This window comes from Sprattus sprattus (assembly GCF_963457725.1).
Source record: "Sprattus sprattus genome assembly, chromosome: 14".
Classification (NCBI taxonomy): domain Eukaryota; kingdom Metazoa; phylum Chordata; class Actinopteri; order Clupeiformes; family Clupeidae; genus Sprattus; species Sprattus sprattus.
Genome location: NC_137912.1, coordinates 23118322 through 23133321, shown reverse-complemented (window position 1 = coordinate 23133321; position 15000 = coordinate 23118322). Strand labels below are relative to the sequence as shown.

At 42.5% G+C, this 15000-nt stretch overlaps 2 protein-coding genes across 2 annotated transcripts in view; both read left to right on the top strand.

Annotated features, from left to right (window-relative positions):
• rassf3 (Ras association domain family member 3) overlaps window positions 1-4332 on the top strand; it is a 74151-nt gene extending 69819 nt beyond the window's left edge. Inside the window, exons 5-6 of the mRNA XM_080850864.1 lie at window positions 3120-3235; window positions 3543-4332. Coding sequence (XP_080706990.1) covers window positions 3120-3235; window positions 3543-3692 — 266 coding nt within the window. The 3' untranslated portion in view covers window positions 3693-4332. The remainder of the gene's footprint in view (window positions 1-3119; window positions 3236-3542) is intronic.
• A 3865-nt stretch (window positions 4333-8197) lies between these two features.
• LOC308375094 (adipocyte plasma membrane-associated protein) overlaps window positions 8198-15000 on the top strand; it is a 14614-nt gene continuing 7811 nt past the window's right edge. The window contains exons 1-4 of the mRNA XM_080851142.1: window positions 8198-8251; window positions 8831-8926; window positions 12305-12426; window positions 13688-13786. Coding sequence (XP_080707268.1) covers window positions 8250-8251; window positions 8831-8926; window positions 12305-12426; window positions 13688-13786 — 319 coding nt within the window. The 5' untranslated portion in view covers window positions 8198-8249. The remainder of the gene's footprint in view (window positions 8252-8830; window positions 8927-12304; window positions 12427-13687; window positions 13787-15000) is intronic.

Genomic DNA, 15000 nt, shown 5'->3' with positions numbered 1-15000 from the left:
TGTTGTGGGGTGTGTTTATATTGCTGTGTGTTGTGGTGTTGTGTTGTTGTGGGGTGTGTGTGAGCCCTTTTCACTCTGACTAGAGGGGAGCCTGTGACGGTGGACATCCTAATTAAAGTGGGCCGTCTAGACACCATGAGCCGCTTTCAGTGGAAATTACTGCAGACAGTCAGAGGCCTCTAGACTCCTTCTGTTCAGACCAGCAGCACACACACACACACACACACACACACACACACACACACACACACACAGGGCCTGTGGAAGACACACACACACACACACACACACACACACACACACTGGGACTGTAGTAGAAACACACACAGGGCCTGTAGAAGAAACACACCCCAGCATACATGGCCTGTAGAGGAACACACACACACACACACGCACACACACATGCACAAACAGTCTGGAATATTGCAACAGATGAGCATTAAGCACCTGGTCAATAATAAATACAGTCAATATTATGACAATCCAACTCCAGAGATCAGAACTCTGCAGCATTGCAGGGGTGGGCAATTATTTTTCCCAGGGGGCCAAATGAGCAACTGAAAATATTTTGGAGGGCCGGGCCAAATTGCCGAACTCAATTATGCATAATATACATTTTATTTCTATATAAAAAGCAGTTAATGCTATTGTTTTGACCGCTGGTAAGAGTATATGTTATTATTTGGCAATTCAAATGTGATGTTAGCTTTCAAAAATATAATTTATTCAAAAATTATATCCAAAATGATAAACAAAATGTGAAACATTTGACTAATTTAGTCACATTAAAAACAAAGGGCATTTTGAGTTTCATATACTATTGAAACAAGGATTTTCTTAGCTTTCAAAAGACATCACATCATCTTTGTAGCCAGAATAAACAAGGCAACAAGTCACTGAACTGTGTAAAGAAAAGTGTCCCAGTTTTGTTGCCTTTTTGACTTTATACGCCTATAATATAGGGACCCCAAACTTTTTAGGCCCAAGATCACCAACCTTTGCCTTGGTGAAGGCAAGATCAACCTATTGAGGCGTTGAGAGAAAAAGACTGTCCAGACTCCAAACTGCACTTACAGCTTACCTTTGTATTGGGCCTATTTGTAATTGAATTAAATCAAACACTTTGGTCCAGCTTTCAAATTGATGTGACCAAGAACACATTTAACCAGGGGTTCTCAATTATGTCAATTATCAATCCATCTCAAACTATAATTTTTCTAAATTATTTCTACAGCCCATATAGAACCACAGACAGCAATTATTTTATTAGTTTAATGCTGAAACTATGTGTCAGAATTCATCTTCATATCCAATTTGAAATCTCTATCGGTCAGCAATACCGCTCGCGGCCACTATGCAACTTCGGCGCTCTCACACTTGCCATGCATACACAGTAAAAGAAAGCACACACAGCATCTACTGTTTGGGCAAACCTGGATACAGGGCTGTTAACGATGTGTTTTCGCCTGGAAGTCTCTAAAAATCTGGCACCTTATTCAATTTCAAGTTCAATTTAAGAATCCTCCTGAGAACACTTCAGCTGTGTTCAGAGATATTTTCTGACTATGGTCTTCCGAAGTCCGTAAGAAAAAAGATTTTTAGCTTTTTTTGTTTTAGGAGATCGACAGGGAAAGTCTCAGAGATCGACACGTCGATCGTGATCGACGGGTTGGGCACCTCTGGCCTATATTAAATATGTAATGTTTTCAGAACTGAAATTATTTTCTAATTATCATGTAATCTTTCGCGGGACGGTCAGAATCACCCGGTGGGCCGTATTTGGCCCGCGGGCCGTACAATGCCCAGGTCTGATCTATTGGGTAAATATGGTGTGGGAATGTGATAGAGTGAGAGTGTACGTTAGGTCATGAGGCTTTTCATGTGGAGATGTATACCGTAAAGCTAATGAATCATACTGTGTGTGTGTGTGTGTGTGTGTGTGTGTGTGTGTGTGTGTGTGTGTGTGTGTGTGTGTGTGTCCATGTGGAAGGAGGCCCGTAGTGGTTGTCTAATCACAGTGTGGTTGCTGCCATGGTTCTTATTCCTCCATATGGGGTCATGCAGAACTAACCGCACACAGACAGCTATTCACATGCGTGTGTGCGTGCATACAAACACCCACACACATACTTACACATGCAGACACACACACACACACACACACACACACACGTACGCACACACACTCACAGACATACTCACTCACACGCATGCACACTTTAATGACAGACTCTGCATTAGTGTTTTTTTATAAGTGCCTCTCGTGACACTCTGCCAATAAGGCGCTTTGATGTGTGTGTGTGTGTAGTGTGTGTAGTGTGTGTGTGTTTGTGCTCATAAAGTCATTACTGGCTGGTGTTATAGCTTCTATAGCTTTAGCATTCATGTGTTGGTGGCTTGTGTGAAAGTGATGTGAGCTCCATTGTAAAGTTCTTTTATATTCTATAACGGGGTCTGTCTTAGACGCACGGGTTTACTAGTTCTGTTTTTACCATCGGCTTTTAGTTGTGCTCTGTTTTATTTGTATAGGGAAGGTCTTAGTTGGGGCCACACTGGGAAGGGAAGAAAGGGTAGGATTAATATTTTGACTGGTGAAATGAAGATTATGAGCTGTGTGTGTGTGTGTGTGTCTCTCTCTTTCTCTCTCTCTCAATGCATCAACTGGTTGCCGTTATGTCTGTCTGTTTGTCGGTTAGATAAATGAAATGCCTGTCCCCACATAGATGGTTTCTGCCATTATGATGAAGCCTTACTTATACGCACTGTGGTTAGTCAAATGAGACCCTCTCCCCTCAAAAACATTTTGTGTGCGTGTTCAGTAATCCATCATGTGTTCCACTCTTGGGTGGCCAGATGTGTTCCCCTGTTGACTTGTTTTAGACTGATTAGCTGTGTGTGTGTGTGTGTGTGGTCATGGCCACGTCTGTGTTTTACATTTTGTTTGCGTTTGATGGACATGAGCATACATCGTTCAGTGTTGTGGCAGCCGTATGTACAGTACGAACATGTCCAAATGTGTGTTGTGAGGCGTTCTTTCTCCTGTGCAGTGTACATATGTCACTCTGCTGTCTGTATGTGTGTGTTCATGCTCCCATTTGTGCTTCCTCTTGTGTGTGTAGTGTACGTCTGTAAGCTGTCTGAGCAGGAGCAGCCGTTGTTCCTGAGACTGCAGGCTGGGCCCAACACCGACACCCTGAGCTTCGTGCTGCGGGAGCAACAGACAGGAGAGGTCATGGTGAGTCCCTCGCTACCGGAGACATTTATGAACATGGAAACATGATAAATAAACAGAAACATCACAACATGCCCTTACAGAATATGAACATGAACATCACAATAGAACATTACAGAACAGTAACATAATATCATTACATCACAGAACATGAACATCACAGTAACTAACTCATTCTCTCTCTCTCTCTCTCTCTCTCTCTCTCTCTCTCTCTCTCTCTCTTTCTCTCTCTCTCTCTCCTCACTCATCTCTCTGCTTCACTCTCTCTCCCCCTCCATTTTCCATCCATCTCGCTACCCCCCCAATACAGTGGGATGCTTTCTCCATCCCAGAGCTGGCCAATTTCCTCCGCATCCTGGACAAGGAGGAGCAGGACCATTGCCGTGCCATCACACACCGCTACGACAGCTACCGGCAGAAACTGGAAGAGGCTCTCAAAGCAGTAGGGGGGCCCGGCTAAAGTGCCCCAGACCGACAGAGAGAGGGATGGACAGAGAAAAAGGAAGAAAATAGACTACTGAATACACATAGAAAGAGAGAGAGAGACTGATGTTGGAAGAGGAGACATTTTTGAGGGGCACTCACTCACACCGGTGGATCAGATTTAGTGTGTGTTCTCTGGTGTTGTCCCCTCTCCACGGAGCAGACTCTGGATGGATTAATGCTGGAGAGAAGAATCGTCGTGGAGACTGATGGGGGTCTCACAGTCACTCAGAACTCAGATGCACCATGGGAGCTCAGAGGTCTCCTGGGAGGCATGGCATGCTTTCCCAGAATGCACCAGTGGTCCCATATTCCCTTGTTTGTTTTTCTCTCATTGTTCTGACTCTTCTCTGTCTGTCTCTCTCTCCAGTACTTTTTTGTTTTTTAGTTTTTTTTCAGTTACCTCTTAAAACTTGTGAAGAACGAGAAGGAGACTTTCTTTCTTTTTTTATTTAATTTAATTGGTGGATGCTATCAGATTGTAAATATTTTTGTTCCTAAGTTTAATTTATGTGGGTGAAACTTATATTTTTTATTTTTTGTTTAATTGTCTCTTCGGAAAGTCTTATTTGAATCTTTAGAACAGGCAAAGCAAAGAAAGCAAACCAAAAAACAGAATGGAGTCAGAGCAGGGGGCAGGGTGGGGGCGACACCAGGGGCGGGGGTCAGTCACTTGGGGTGTAAACTAAACTACAGGTAGGTGGGTTGTGGACAGGTGTGGCTAAACTTCTGCCTGACTGCCACACCGGCACATATGCAGGAGAATACTGCCCCCTAGAGGGCAGGTGTGTGCCTCACCTGCCCTACACTTTCAGTCCGACTAAACTCCCATCAGACTGAAGTGGATACACACATGCACACGCAGCCTCTTCAGGATCCATAACCATGCTCACGCAGAAGCCTTGATCCTTAGGAGTGGCCTCAGTGGTGTAGCTCGGTGTCCTACCCTAACCCCCCCGCAGGCAGAGTTCCAATCAGCCCTAACCAGCAGAACCTGGTTCTGGTTCTGATTCAGGCTAAGTGCCGGTCTAGTTCTGGCCCTCATCCGGCGCAGTCAGCTGTTTGACCAGATGTGATGGAGACTGATAACAAGCATGTGAATTTAGGAAAAGTGACCAACAAAAAACAGTGGCGTGAGTCATAGACAGAACGGGACAGAATGAAAGAGTGAGAGAGAGAGAATGGGGGGAAGTGATATGAGATAAAGAAAAAGAGAAACTAAAAGCAGCCTGCAGAGGAGCTCGTCACATGCCCAGTATCTTGTGTGTGTGTGTGTGTGTGTGTGTGTGTGTGTGTGTGTGTGTGTGTGTGTGTGTGTGTGTGTGTGTGTGTGTGTGTGTGTGTGTGTGTGTGTGTGTGTGTGTAAGTGAGAGAGGGAGAGGGAGCAGGCTGCTTGGCGGAACAGAAAGGATTACAGGAAGTTGAGAAAGGAGGGTTTAGAGGAAGTGAAGAAGCAAAGGGCCTGTCCATCAGCACCTGCAGGTGTCTGGGGCCGACTGGTGGGGCGGGGCGTCTCTCATCTGGGCATTAAGGGCTCTTCTCTCTCTGTCTCTCTCTCACTCTCACACACACACACACACACACACACACACAGAGGGCTCTTGTAAACACCCATTTGGTTGTCCCATCTGGTGACAGCTGTGTCTAGAGAGTGATGGACAGGGGGAGCCCTGGCATGTGAACAGGCGGTCTGAGAGCGATGCAGCCCACGTGTACTGGTCTGTGTTTGTTAGAGTGAGTAGTAGCCTTTAACAGTGCTAGCTAAGGGGTTGGTGTGAGACTGAGGGGGTATGTGGTCACGAGTGGCTGGAAGAAATGAGCGCTTTGGTTCTGTGTGAAGTTGGACCGGTTTCAGCGGGTCTCCTCTCTTACCCCTCTGTCAGAGTGGGTCACAGGCAGGTCAGGCTCGGCACTGCCAGATCCAACATGTCTGGAGCCGATCCTCCCAGAATCTGTTCTGGAGGTCCGCTTGTATCTGGTAACTCTGGGGGTTTTGACTGTAGCAGCTAATGCTGGTGAGTCCACAGACTGAAGGACAGACTGTTGCCAAGTCATGTGCTTTATCTCAGTGTCTGAGCTAAAAGACAGTGCAAAAGTGACTGAGAATATCAATATTACGCATGGGGGGGAAGTATAGACACATATGGGTCGGTCTGTTTATTTTCTATCGTTTGTTTTATTTTTATTATTGCCTCTAGTTGTGTCGCGATCCTGCTCCAAAGTGCTGTAGGAATTCAGCCCATTCGCTATGCAGAAGCCTGTAGCTTAAAAGTGCACTTTGGAATGACAAAATAGAAAAGAAAGTAGACAATCTCTAAGTGGACAATTTTAGTAGATGCATTCAAAGAGGCCAATTATTATGAACGCCTACTAGAGTGTGTGGCTGGAATTAATATACATGTGTATTTTATTTTTGTTTATGTTTATTTCTGCTTGTACTGCATGAGGAAATTCGGACTGGTACAGCATTGTGAACTCTCAAGTCTTGTAACGCCTGAATTGGTGATTTTCCTTGGAGGAGTCGATTAGAACAGGGCGGTGGGGACCTCTTGTGGACGACATTTGTAATGGCGTCTTCTCCTTGTCCTGAATAACAATCTCTTGGTCAAATTAGGTGATGAACCATTTATTTTAATTACATTTTAGTTTTTTTATTTGTTTATGTTATTTTAATATATATTATTATAACCAAAGATACTATTGAAAAGATTATATACATGGCAAGAATGAGTTCATTTTAGAAAATTGTTTTGCCTGGTGCAAGCAGTCAGAGCCCTCCTTATCAAACTGAGGCAAATCTAGATTGACCTTGTGCAAGGGCATATCCTTAATATATTAGTGTAACTTTTAAACACTGGGTCTGTTTCACATCATTTGGAATTGCTAGTATGTTTGTTAGTGCAGGAGTGGAGTATTTTGCCAAGCCATTACCATTTAGAGGTGGTTCAGTTAAGCCTTAGATCTAGCAAACCATCACAGCTAGCTCACACAGAACCAGTGATCTTAAAAAGCTTTTTTAATGGGCACTTTATGTTTTTTTATTCAGGGAATTATACCGTTTGGGTTCTTGTTCTAATGTTTGGCTCCACTTTAAATGCCTATATCTTTGATTTATTATAATTATCAATGATAAAAAAAAAACGTTTTGTCATTCTTTTTTTTTTTTATGAAACTTGACTTTTTATGGCGACACAAGATTCTGCTAAATTTGTCATTTTAAGAGAGACTGTGAAATGTTTTGATTTCGTTTTTTTATGATCCTATGATTTGGTTCTTCTCTAGATTCTAAAGTCATTGATGTGGTTATACTACTAAGATAATCTGATATACATATAAATGCATGCATTATGTTTAATAATGCACATTATTTATGGCTGTTAAAGAAATCAGTACACCAATGTACTGTCCATATGTTTGGTGGAGTATGGATATAAACTAAGTAGCCTATATGCTAATGGTTCATTATAGTTTTTTGCCAAAAATGCAAAGATATCTGGAGACAGTTCATCTGCCGCTTCAACTTTGCTAGGAAAGAGAGAGACCACTACTTGCTTGTTCAGTGTTGCGGGCTCTGCCACGCTGACTCCTGTTTGGCCTATTTGCTGCACCGCCGTGATGTCGATAGATTTGGGTTACTGTTGGCCTCGTTGTTGATGGTACATCGAGACGGTCTGTTTCTGTCTGGAGTGCTTGCGACATTTATATCGCTGTATTATTCTTTAAAAAATATCGGTGCAGGTTGATACAGGTTTATTTTTGTAGGTAACTCTCTTTAAGACGTTACCAATATGTGGCCTTTTTGTGTCAAAGAAGGCTAGAGTTCAATTAAATAAAGTTGACTTTGTGCAAAAATGTTGATAATGTGTGTTTTATTGTTTCATGTGTCAATTATTATATATCTATTATTTTATTATGCTGCTATTCGGAACACCACACCCTAAAAAGCTGGCAACTTTAGTCTTTGTTGAGAAAGATTTCAAGTCCTTCAACTAATAGGCCTAATTATGCCAGGCACAGATAACAATAGTCTTTCCCGGATGAAGAATTATTTTCCCACCTCTAGTTCTCACTCTTGCAGACGGCTAAATGCCATAAGTGTGAACCCATTCTAGAATTGGAAACCATTTATCAATGTATCATTTTCCTTTAAACATTAGGCTACGCTGCAGACGCTCCACAATTTGAGATGATGTCATTATTGGCGACGATACGTCGTTTCCACGGCAATCCGTTTTAGTTAATTTCCTTGTCCTTTAAGTGAACCCTTTTCTTGAATGTGCTCCAACTGTGAAATGAATCGGCCCCTCCCTCGACTAGATATTTCCCATCCCCGGTTCGAGTGTAGCATGGCTCCGCCCGCATATTGCTCCGAGCTCAGAAGTTGGTTGGTTCTGGTTAAACCAACCTGGTGCGAGACGGCGGGTAAAACGGAGTTCAACTTCTGCCTGGCCACCACCCCCGTTGTCGCCCTGACACGCCAGACGAGACCTGCCAACCAGGAGTAAGGACACGACAAGGTTTTAAAGAAATAATTATGTAAGTTTGACTGAGTTGTTTACTTCGAAGTCGTAGGCAGCTGTGATTTGTAGGCTATAGTAAACTTGCATAAGGGCATAGCGTACACTAACATGTGTTGGGTTTACATTATGAAATTAATTATTCTTTTTGTCTGATATCGGTCCAACTTGCCTAGTTATATGAAATGATATTGCTTTCCAGCTATAGAAGATAATCAAACAGGCAATGCTTGTGCATATCCACTGTGTGGTTAGACAATGGACATAGCAGACATTTCGTTAGAGCGTTTCTAATATTTTGTTATGAAAAAAAAAAAGTGTTATTTCCCGTGCACCGAAATCCTTTATCTGGCGACGGTAGTCATCTAAGCGCAGTGTGTTCCCGAGGGCAAAATCTATGGAATGTATTACACTGCAAGGAAATATGACCTAATTGTATCCTCCTCAAGGCGCTCTTAAATCTCATTAATGGATTCAGGGTAGGCCTACAGGTTATCCTGACGGAAACATTAAGTTTGACAGCTTTTCAGACACGACGAAAAGTCCTGCTCAGTTCTTGAACTCGATGATGATCTTTTCTTAATGTATGTGTGAACAGGGCTGCACGATGGGTTGGACCGGTGGCGGTGGCCCTTCTTGCCCTGGCGGTTGGCCTCTATCTCATACCCTCTCCCATCGATCCGGAACCATACATGTAAGTCCAGAGCAAATTTTCGCGGAAGAATAGTACACTTTGCATTCACTGTACATTGACAAAGGTGTCCTGAAAGTATACCTCAACCACGTCTTGTTTTTATTTGTATTTTTTTTAATGTAGGGTTTGCTTACATGGTTTATGCCCAATCCCAGAATGCTTAGTTATGGTTATAGGTTGAGTTCAGTGAGGTCAACCATACATTGGGTCCAAAGGTCATAAATGAGATAACAATAGTTCTCTCCTTTTTTTGTCATACTTATGCAAAGTTGTATTGCTATATTTTAAAGTTACACTTTATGCTATTAAGATAATCTTAAAAGACATATCCATTCAGTTGGTGCACTGAGGTGAGGTATAATATCATCCTAAGGTTATCAACACAGCTCCCCTTTTACCTCTTTTTAACTTATGTCCTTCAAGAGGTGGAAGTAAATATTATTGGAGTATTAACAATTTGCTGAACTGGCTATATCCCAGTAGACATCATTACTACTATGAGAAGATGTGGTAGGTTACAGCCCACTCTAGCTTATATAATAATAATGATAATTAAGACCTTTGTCAGGTTTTTAATGGCACACACGACCCCCTGCATATATGGAGGCGACACAGGACACACACACGCAGGCCTGAGGTTGCAGTGAATTTATTTTATTTTTATATGCAACAATGCAGTATACTAACCCTAAGTATGCAGATTTAAACACACTGCTGGGTTTTATGATTTAAATGCTTAAAAGGGCATAGACCAGAGTCACTTTCCACCCTTCCAAGCCTTAGTGCCAGGATTGAGAATGATATGATGTAGCATGAGTGAGTCAGTCAGTGATTTACATGTCTGTCTGATAAGGCAGTGAGTGAGTCAGTGATCTAACATGTCCGTCTGTTAAGGCAGGTATCTAACATGTAGGGGTGGGAATCTCTTGGCACCTCACAATTCGATTTGATTCCGATTCAGAGGTCAACGATTCGATTCTAAATCGATTATCGATTTTAAACCGATTATCGATTATTGCATTGCTCATAGAAAGTCAAAATTGTGACAAGAAAAAGCTTTTTCTCTAATAATAGAGAAGGTAATTCATCTGTTGATTTTCTTTAATTATCAAACACAAAGTAGGAAGTGATTTTAGACTCTGAGTTGCAAATTATTTAATAGTCGAAATGCATCGATAATCGTTTTATCGGTTTCGAATTGTTAATCAATCAATAATTGCATTTCAACATGAAATGGATGTGTTTTTTTATTTTTTTTTTATTACAAAATCGATTATAAACTTTTCTGAATCGAGACAGAATCAGACAGAGTGATCTAACATGTCTGTCTGTTAAGGCAGGTATCTAACATGTCTGTCTGATGAGGCAGTGATCTAACACGTCTGTCTGATGAGGCAGGTATCTGAGGTGCAATGCACACGAAGTCTAGGGCCTCCGAATCGGATTTACTTTTCACACCAATCGAATCTTTTAATTTCGTACATACGGAGGCTGGCAACGAGAGATTTGCGTAAACACGGAGGCAGCAGATTGCGGTGAACCGACTGTAGTACATACCTCACGCCTGTGGGTGGCGCTTTAGCGCTTTATTTACACAACTGAAAAAACGTGAAAAACCTAGAAGAAGAGACTCAAAAGCACAAGGTGAAGGAAGCAGCAAACGGATAAACAAATTACACAAGACATTCAAGCTCCAATTAACAACATTACATTATGATGGTTAATAAAATCAGTGGTCAAACTAAAGGATATGCGAAAATGAATTCTTTTTTCTATTGATAATAAAGCGTTTGGAACAGTAACATGACATGTCTGTCATCCCATTTCCCACGATGCATTGCTCCGAGCATTTTACATACATTTATGAATAAAAGAGCAAATTAAATCGCTGGCCAATTTATATTTGTGGTCATGAAAGTTATGTTACGTCTGAATAAGAAGAATTAGATCAAGATAGGGGGCTAATCAAAAATCAGAAGACTGGGTTAATGTTAGTGAACTCGAGGCCCACCATGAGTGAGATTTTGAGGGAGAACAAGTTATTTATATACTGGTTGGAGATGGCGGAAAAGATCACGTGGGGCAGTGACGTCATGAGGTTGCGTGAAACCGTGCAGACGAACACCAGCCCCCGTACCGATTCAAATCTACTCACTTTCTACCCCGGAATGCGATCGTTGCAGAAACGAGGTGCGGATAGAGAGTGTTCGTATGGATGATAGGGCTATCTGTATTAGCTATCCGTATCAGTTTGACAAACTAGGCTCCATGTAAACGACACTTAACATGTCTGTCTGAGGTGCTATGCACACGAAGTCTAGGGCCTCCGAATCGGATTTACTTTTCACACCAATCGAATCTTTTAATTTCGTAAATACGGAGGCTGGCAACGAGAGATTTGCGTAAACACGGAGGCAGCAGATTGCGGTGAACCGACTGTAGTACATACCTCACGCCTGTGGGTGGCGCTTTAACGCTTTATTTACACAACTGAAAAAACGTGAAAAACCTAGAAGAAGAGACTCAAAAGCACAAGGTAAAGAAGCAGCAAACGGATAAACAAATTACACAAGACATTCAAGCTCCAATTAACAACATTACATTATGATGGTTAATAAAATCAGTGGTCAGACTAAAGGATATGCGAAAATGAATTATTTTTTCTATTGATAATAAAGAGTTTGGAACAGTAACATGACATGTCTGTCATCCCATCTCCCATGATGCATTGCTCCGAGCATTTTACATACATTTATGAATAAAAAAGCAAATTACATCGCTGGCCAATTTATATTTGTGGTCATGAAAGTTATGTTACGTCTGAATAAGAAGAATTAGATCAAGATAGGGGGCTAATCAAAAATCAGAAGACTGGGTTAATGTTAGTGAATTCGAGGCCCACCATGAGTGAGACTTTGAGGGAGAACAAGTTATTTATATACTGGTTGGAGATGGCGGAAAAAATCACGTGGGGCAGTGACGTCATCAGGTTGCGTGAAACCGTGCAGACGAACACCAGCCCCCGTACCGATTCAAATCTACTCACTTTCTACCCCGGACTGCAATCGTTGCAGAAACGAGGTGCGGATAGAGAGTGTTCGTATGGATGATAGGGCTATCTGTATTAGCTATCCGTATCAGTTTGACAAACTAGGCTCCATGTAAACGACACTTGAGGCAGTGATCTAACATGTCTGTCTGATGAGGCAGTGTTTACTACAGTAGTTGACTGATCGCTCTGTTTCTAACATGTCTGTCTGATGAGGCAGTGTTTACTACAGTAGTTGACTGATCGCTCTGTTTCTAACATGTCTGTCTGATGAGGCAGTGTTTACCACAGGGGTTGACCGATCTCTCTGTATCTTTGTTGTTGTTCAGATTTCAGGGGCCCCCGCCCCTGTTAGAGGGGCCCTTGGCTGTCAACACCCGACTGCAGAGGGGCCGCCGGCTCTTCACTGGACAACTGAGGGGGCCAGAGTCCTTCACTGCTGACAAAGATGGTGTGTGTGATTGTGTTTGATTGTGTGATGGTGTGTGTGGTTGTGTTTGTGTTTTATTGTATCTTTTACTCAGTCGTTCTGTCTGTCTCTTTTTCTGTATCGTTCTTTGTTACTTCTCGTCATCACTGCGTCTTTCGTCATCTCCCAAGTCTCCCTCTGCCTCTATCTCGTGACTATTTGATTTTGTGAGTTTGCGGCAATGTACTCTGTGTGTGTGTGTGTGTGTGGGGTGGGGGGGGGGCAGTGTAAGTGAGTGACTGTGTGTGTACGGGGGTTGGGGTATGTAAGTGTGTGTTTGTGTGGGGGGGGGGAGACTGAGTATGTGTGTAAGGGGGATGGGGGGTGTAAGTAAGTGAGTGTTGATGTGCTTATGTATCCCTATTTCTCTCTCTCTTTTTTTAGTCAGTCAATCAGCCTCTCACTGTCTTCATGTTTAATCTCTCTATCTTTTCTTTTTCCTCTATCATTCTCCATCATTTGGTTTTTCACCAGGTCCCTCTGTACCTTTGATTCTGTGTGCCTGAGTGCTTGAATGTGCCAATGTGCAGACTGTGTATTCAGATCATCATTGATCCCACTGTGTATTCCTCCTTAGACGTCCAACGTCCGCTTTTTGTTTGTGTTCGTGATGTCTAGATTGGTAGCATACAGATGGCATCTGCTAGGGTCGCTACGGTTACCTTTGTAATCCATCTTCAAGCAGTAGTCATGAGTATGCAGCAGTGTCTCGCCTGTTATATAACGTAGGCTGTGAAGACCAGTTGCTCTTCTTATTTAGTCCTGATAGCATTTAACAGGAACTGGACTTTTATCGAAACTGATTGGCAGTATCGATTAAGTGGATCCGTATTTCCACACTTTTGTATTTTTAAATCCCGTGATTAGCATGATGTTAGCCTGCTTCACAGACTGAGCAACATGAACACGCTCTAACGCTAATAGAAATGGATTTATTTATTTTCCATACTATCCTTAACATTGCAGTGATCCATTCAATTTTACAAAGTATTTCAGAACATTATGATGAGGTGTTCAAAAATACAAGTGTGTAACTGCCATGCAGGTTAGTTCAACTATATTTTGTTATATATTGAGAGGTATTAAATATATTTAGTTCCTTGTACACCATACTTTTCTGAACAATACATCACTTGATGAAGACTGCATAGCTTCAGCTCTCTGTGTAGTTTCAGCACTTTATTCCGGCCTGCTTGAGATCTGTCATGTGAATCTTTTTCTCTGCTCCATTTTGTTCTCAAAGGGAATATTTACACTGGGACAGTGGATGGAAAACTGTGGAGGATTTATCAGGACACTCTGACATTCATCACACAGATGGGACAGGACATCCCTGAATGTGGTCAGTATTCATGATTATGTACACACACACACACACACACACACACACACACAAACACACACACACACACCACACACACTCTCAAACTCTCACAGACACACACACACACTCTCAAACTCTTTCTCTCACACACACACACACACACACACACACACATACACTCTTTTCTGTGCACCCCTACCCTACAGGTGCCCTTTCCTTTGGGCCCTCCTCACATCTGCGTCCCTCCTTTACTGGGTTAGGTGTCTAGTGTGTAAAATGATAGCTAATCCTTCTTTTCCCAGTTCGCCCAAACATACATTTTTCCTCATTTAATGGCAGCACTTGTTGACAAAATAATCAACTCAAAATAATTTGGCATTCCAGTTTCTCAGGTGCCCTTCACCGAGTGATTCGTCCGGCCAGGTGTTAATGGCTTCCTATTTTGTCTTGAGATGATGTCAATTACGTCACTAGACTACATATTTCTTAAGCAGGTCTTGATAGCTTTTTCTTCTCATCCGTTAAGAGTGACACCTTCTGGCTTTGTGTTCCGTATTTTCCGGTGAAAAAGACCTTCTCAATGTGCCCCTCTTTCCCCCATTCATGTCAGACAATGCCTTGATGTCCTCCCCCCTCTTTCTTGGCCATGTTTTGCAATGTGACCATCTTCCCCACAGGCATAGCAGACAAAGCCCCCATACCTTCCCCCACTGCCTGGGCAGTATCTCGCAATATAAACACACTTTACACATACAGAGACACTCCCAACTCCCAACTACTTTTTCTTCCTCTTCCTGAAGCTTTTAGCTCCGTGTTGACAATGAGAAGACCTAGAATGGAATGGAATTGAATAAACTTGAGAATTCCTACCCTATTTGTTTCCACCTGTGTCTGCTATGAGCAGTTTTGCAACTCATCATGTTCTTGTCATTGCTCACGCTAAAGTACTGGATCATTTTTGCTATGTTTTCCTCATATGGAGAGTTTTGGCCAACATGCAGTGTAAGAACTTAACACGTGGGTGAAGTACTGTGGACAGTCAAGGCAGACTTAAATTAAGGATCTTGTTTTGTTGCATTTGCCACACATTGTTCACGGCATGAACTCCACACGACCTTCATGCATACGAGGCTGGGGGGGTCCCCTGGCTCCACTGCCCCTTCAGTGACCTCTCCCCAGGTTCACCAAGCTAGTTCTCTCAGCAAAGCATCTCTCCCTGCATCTCTATTCAC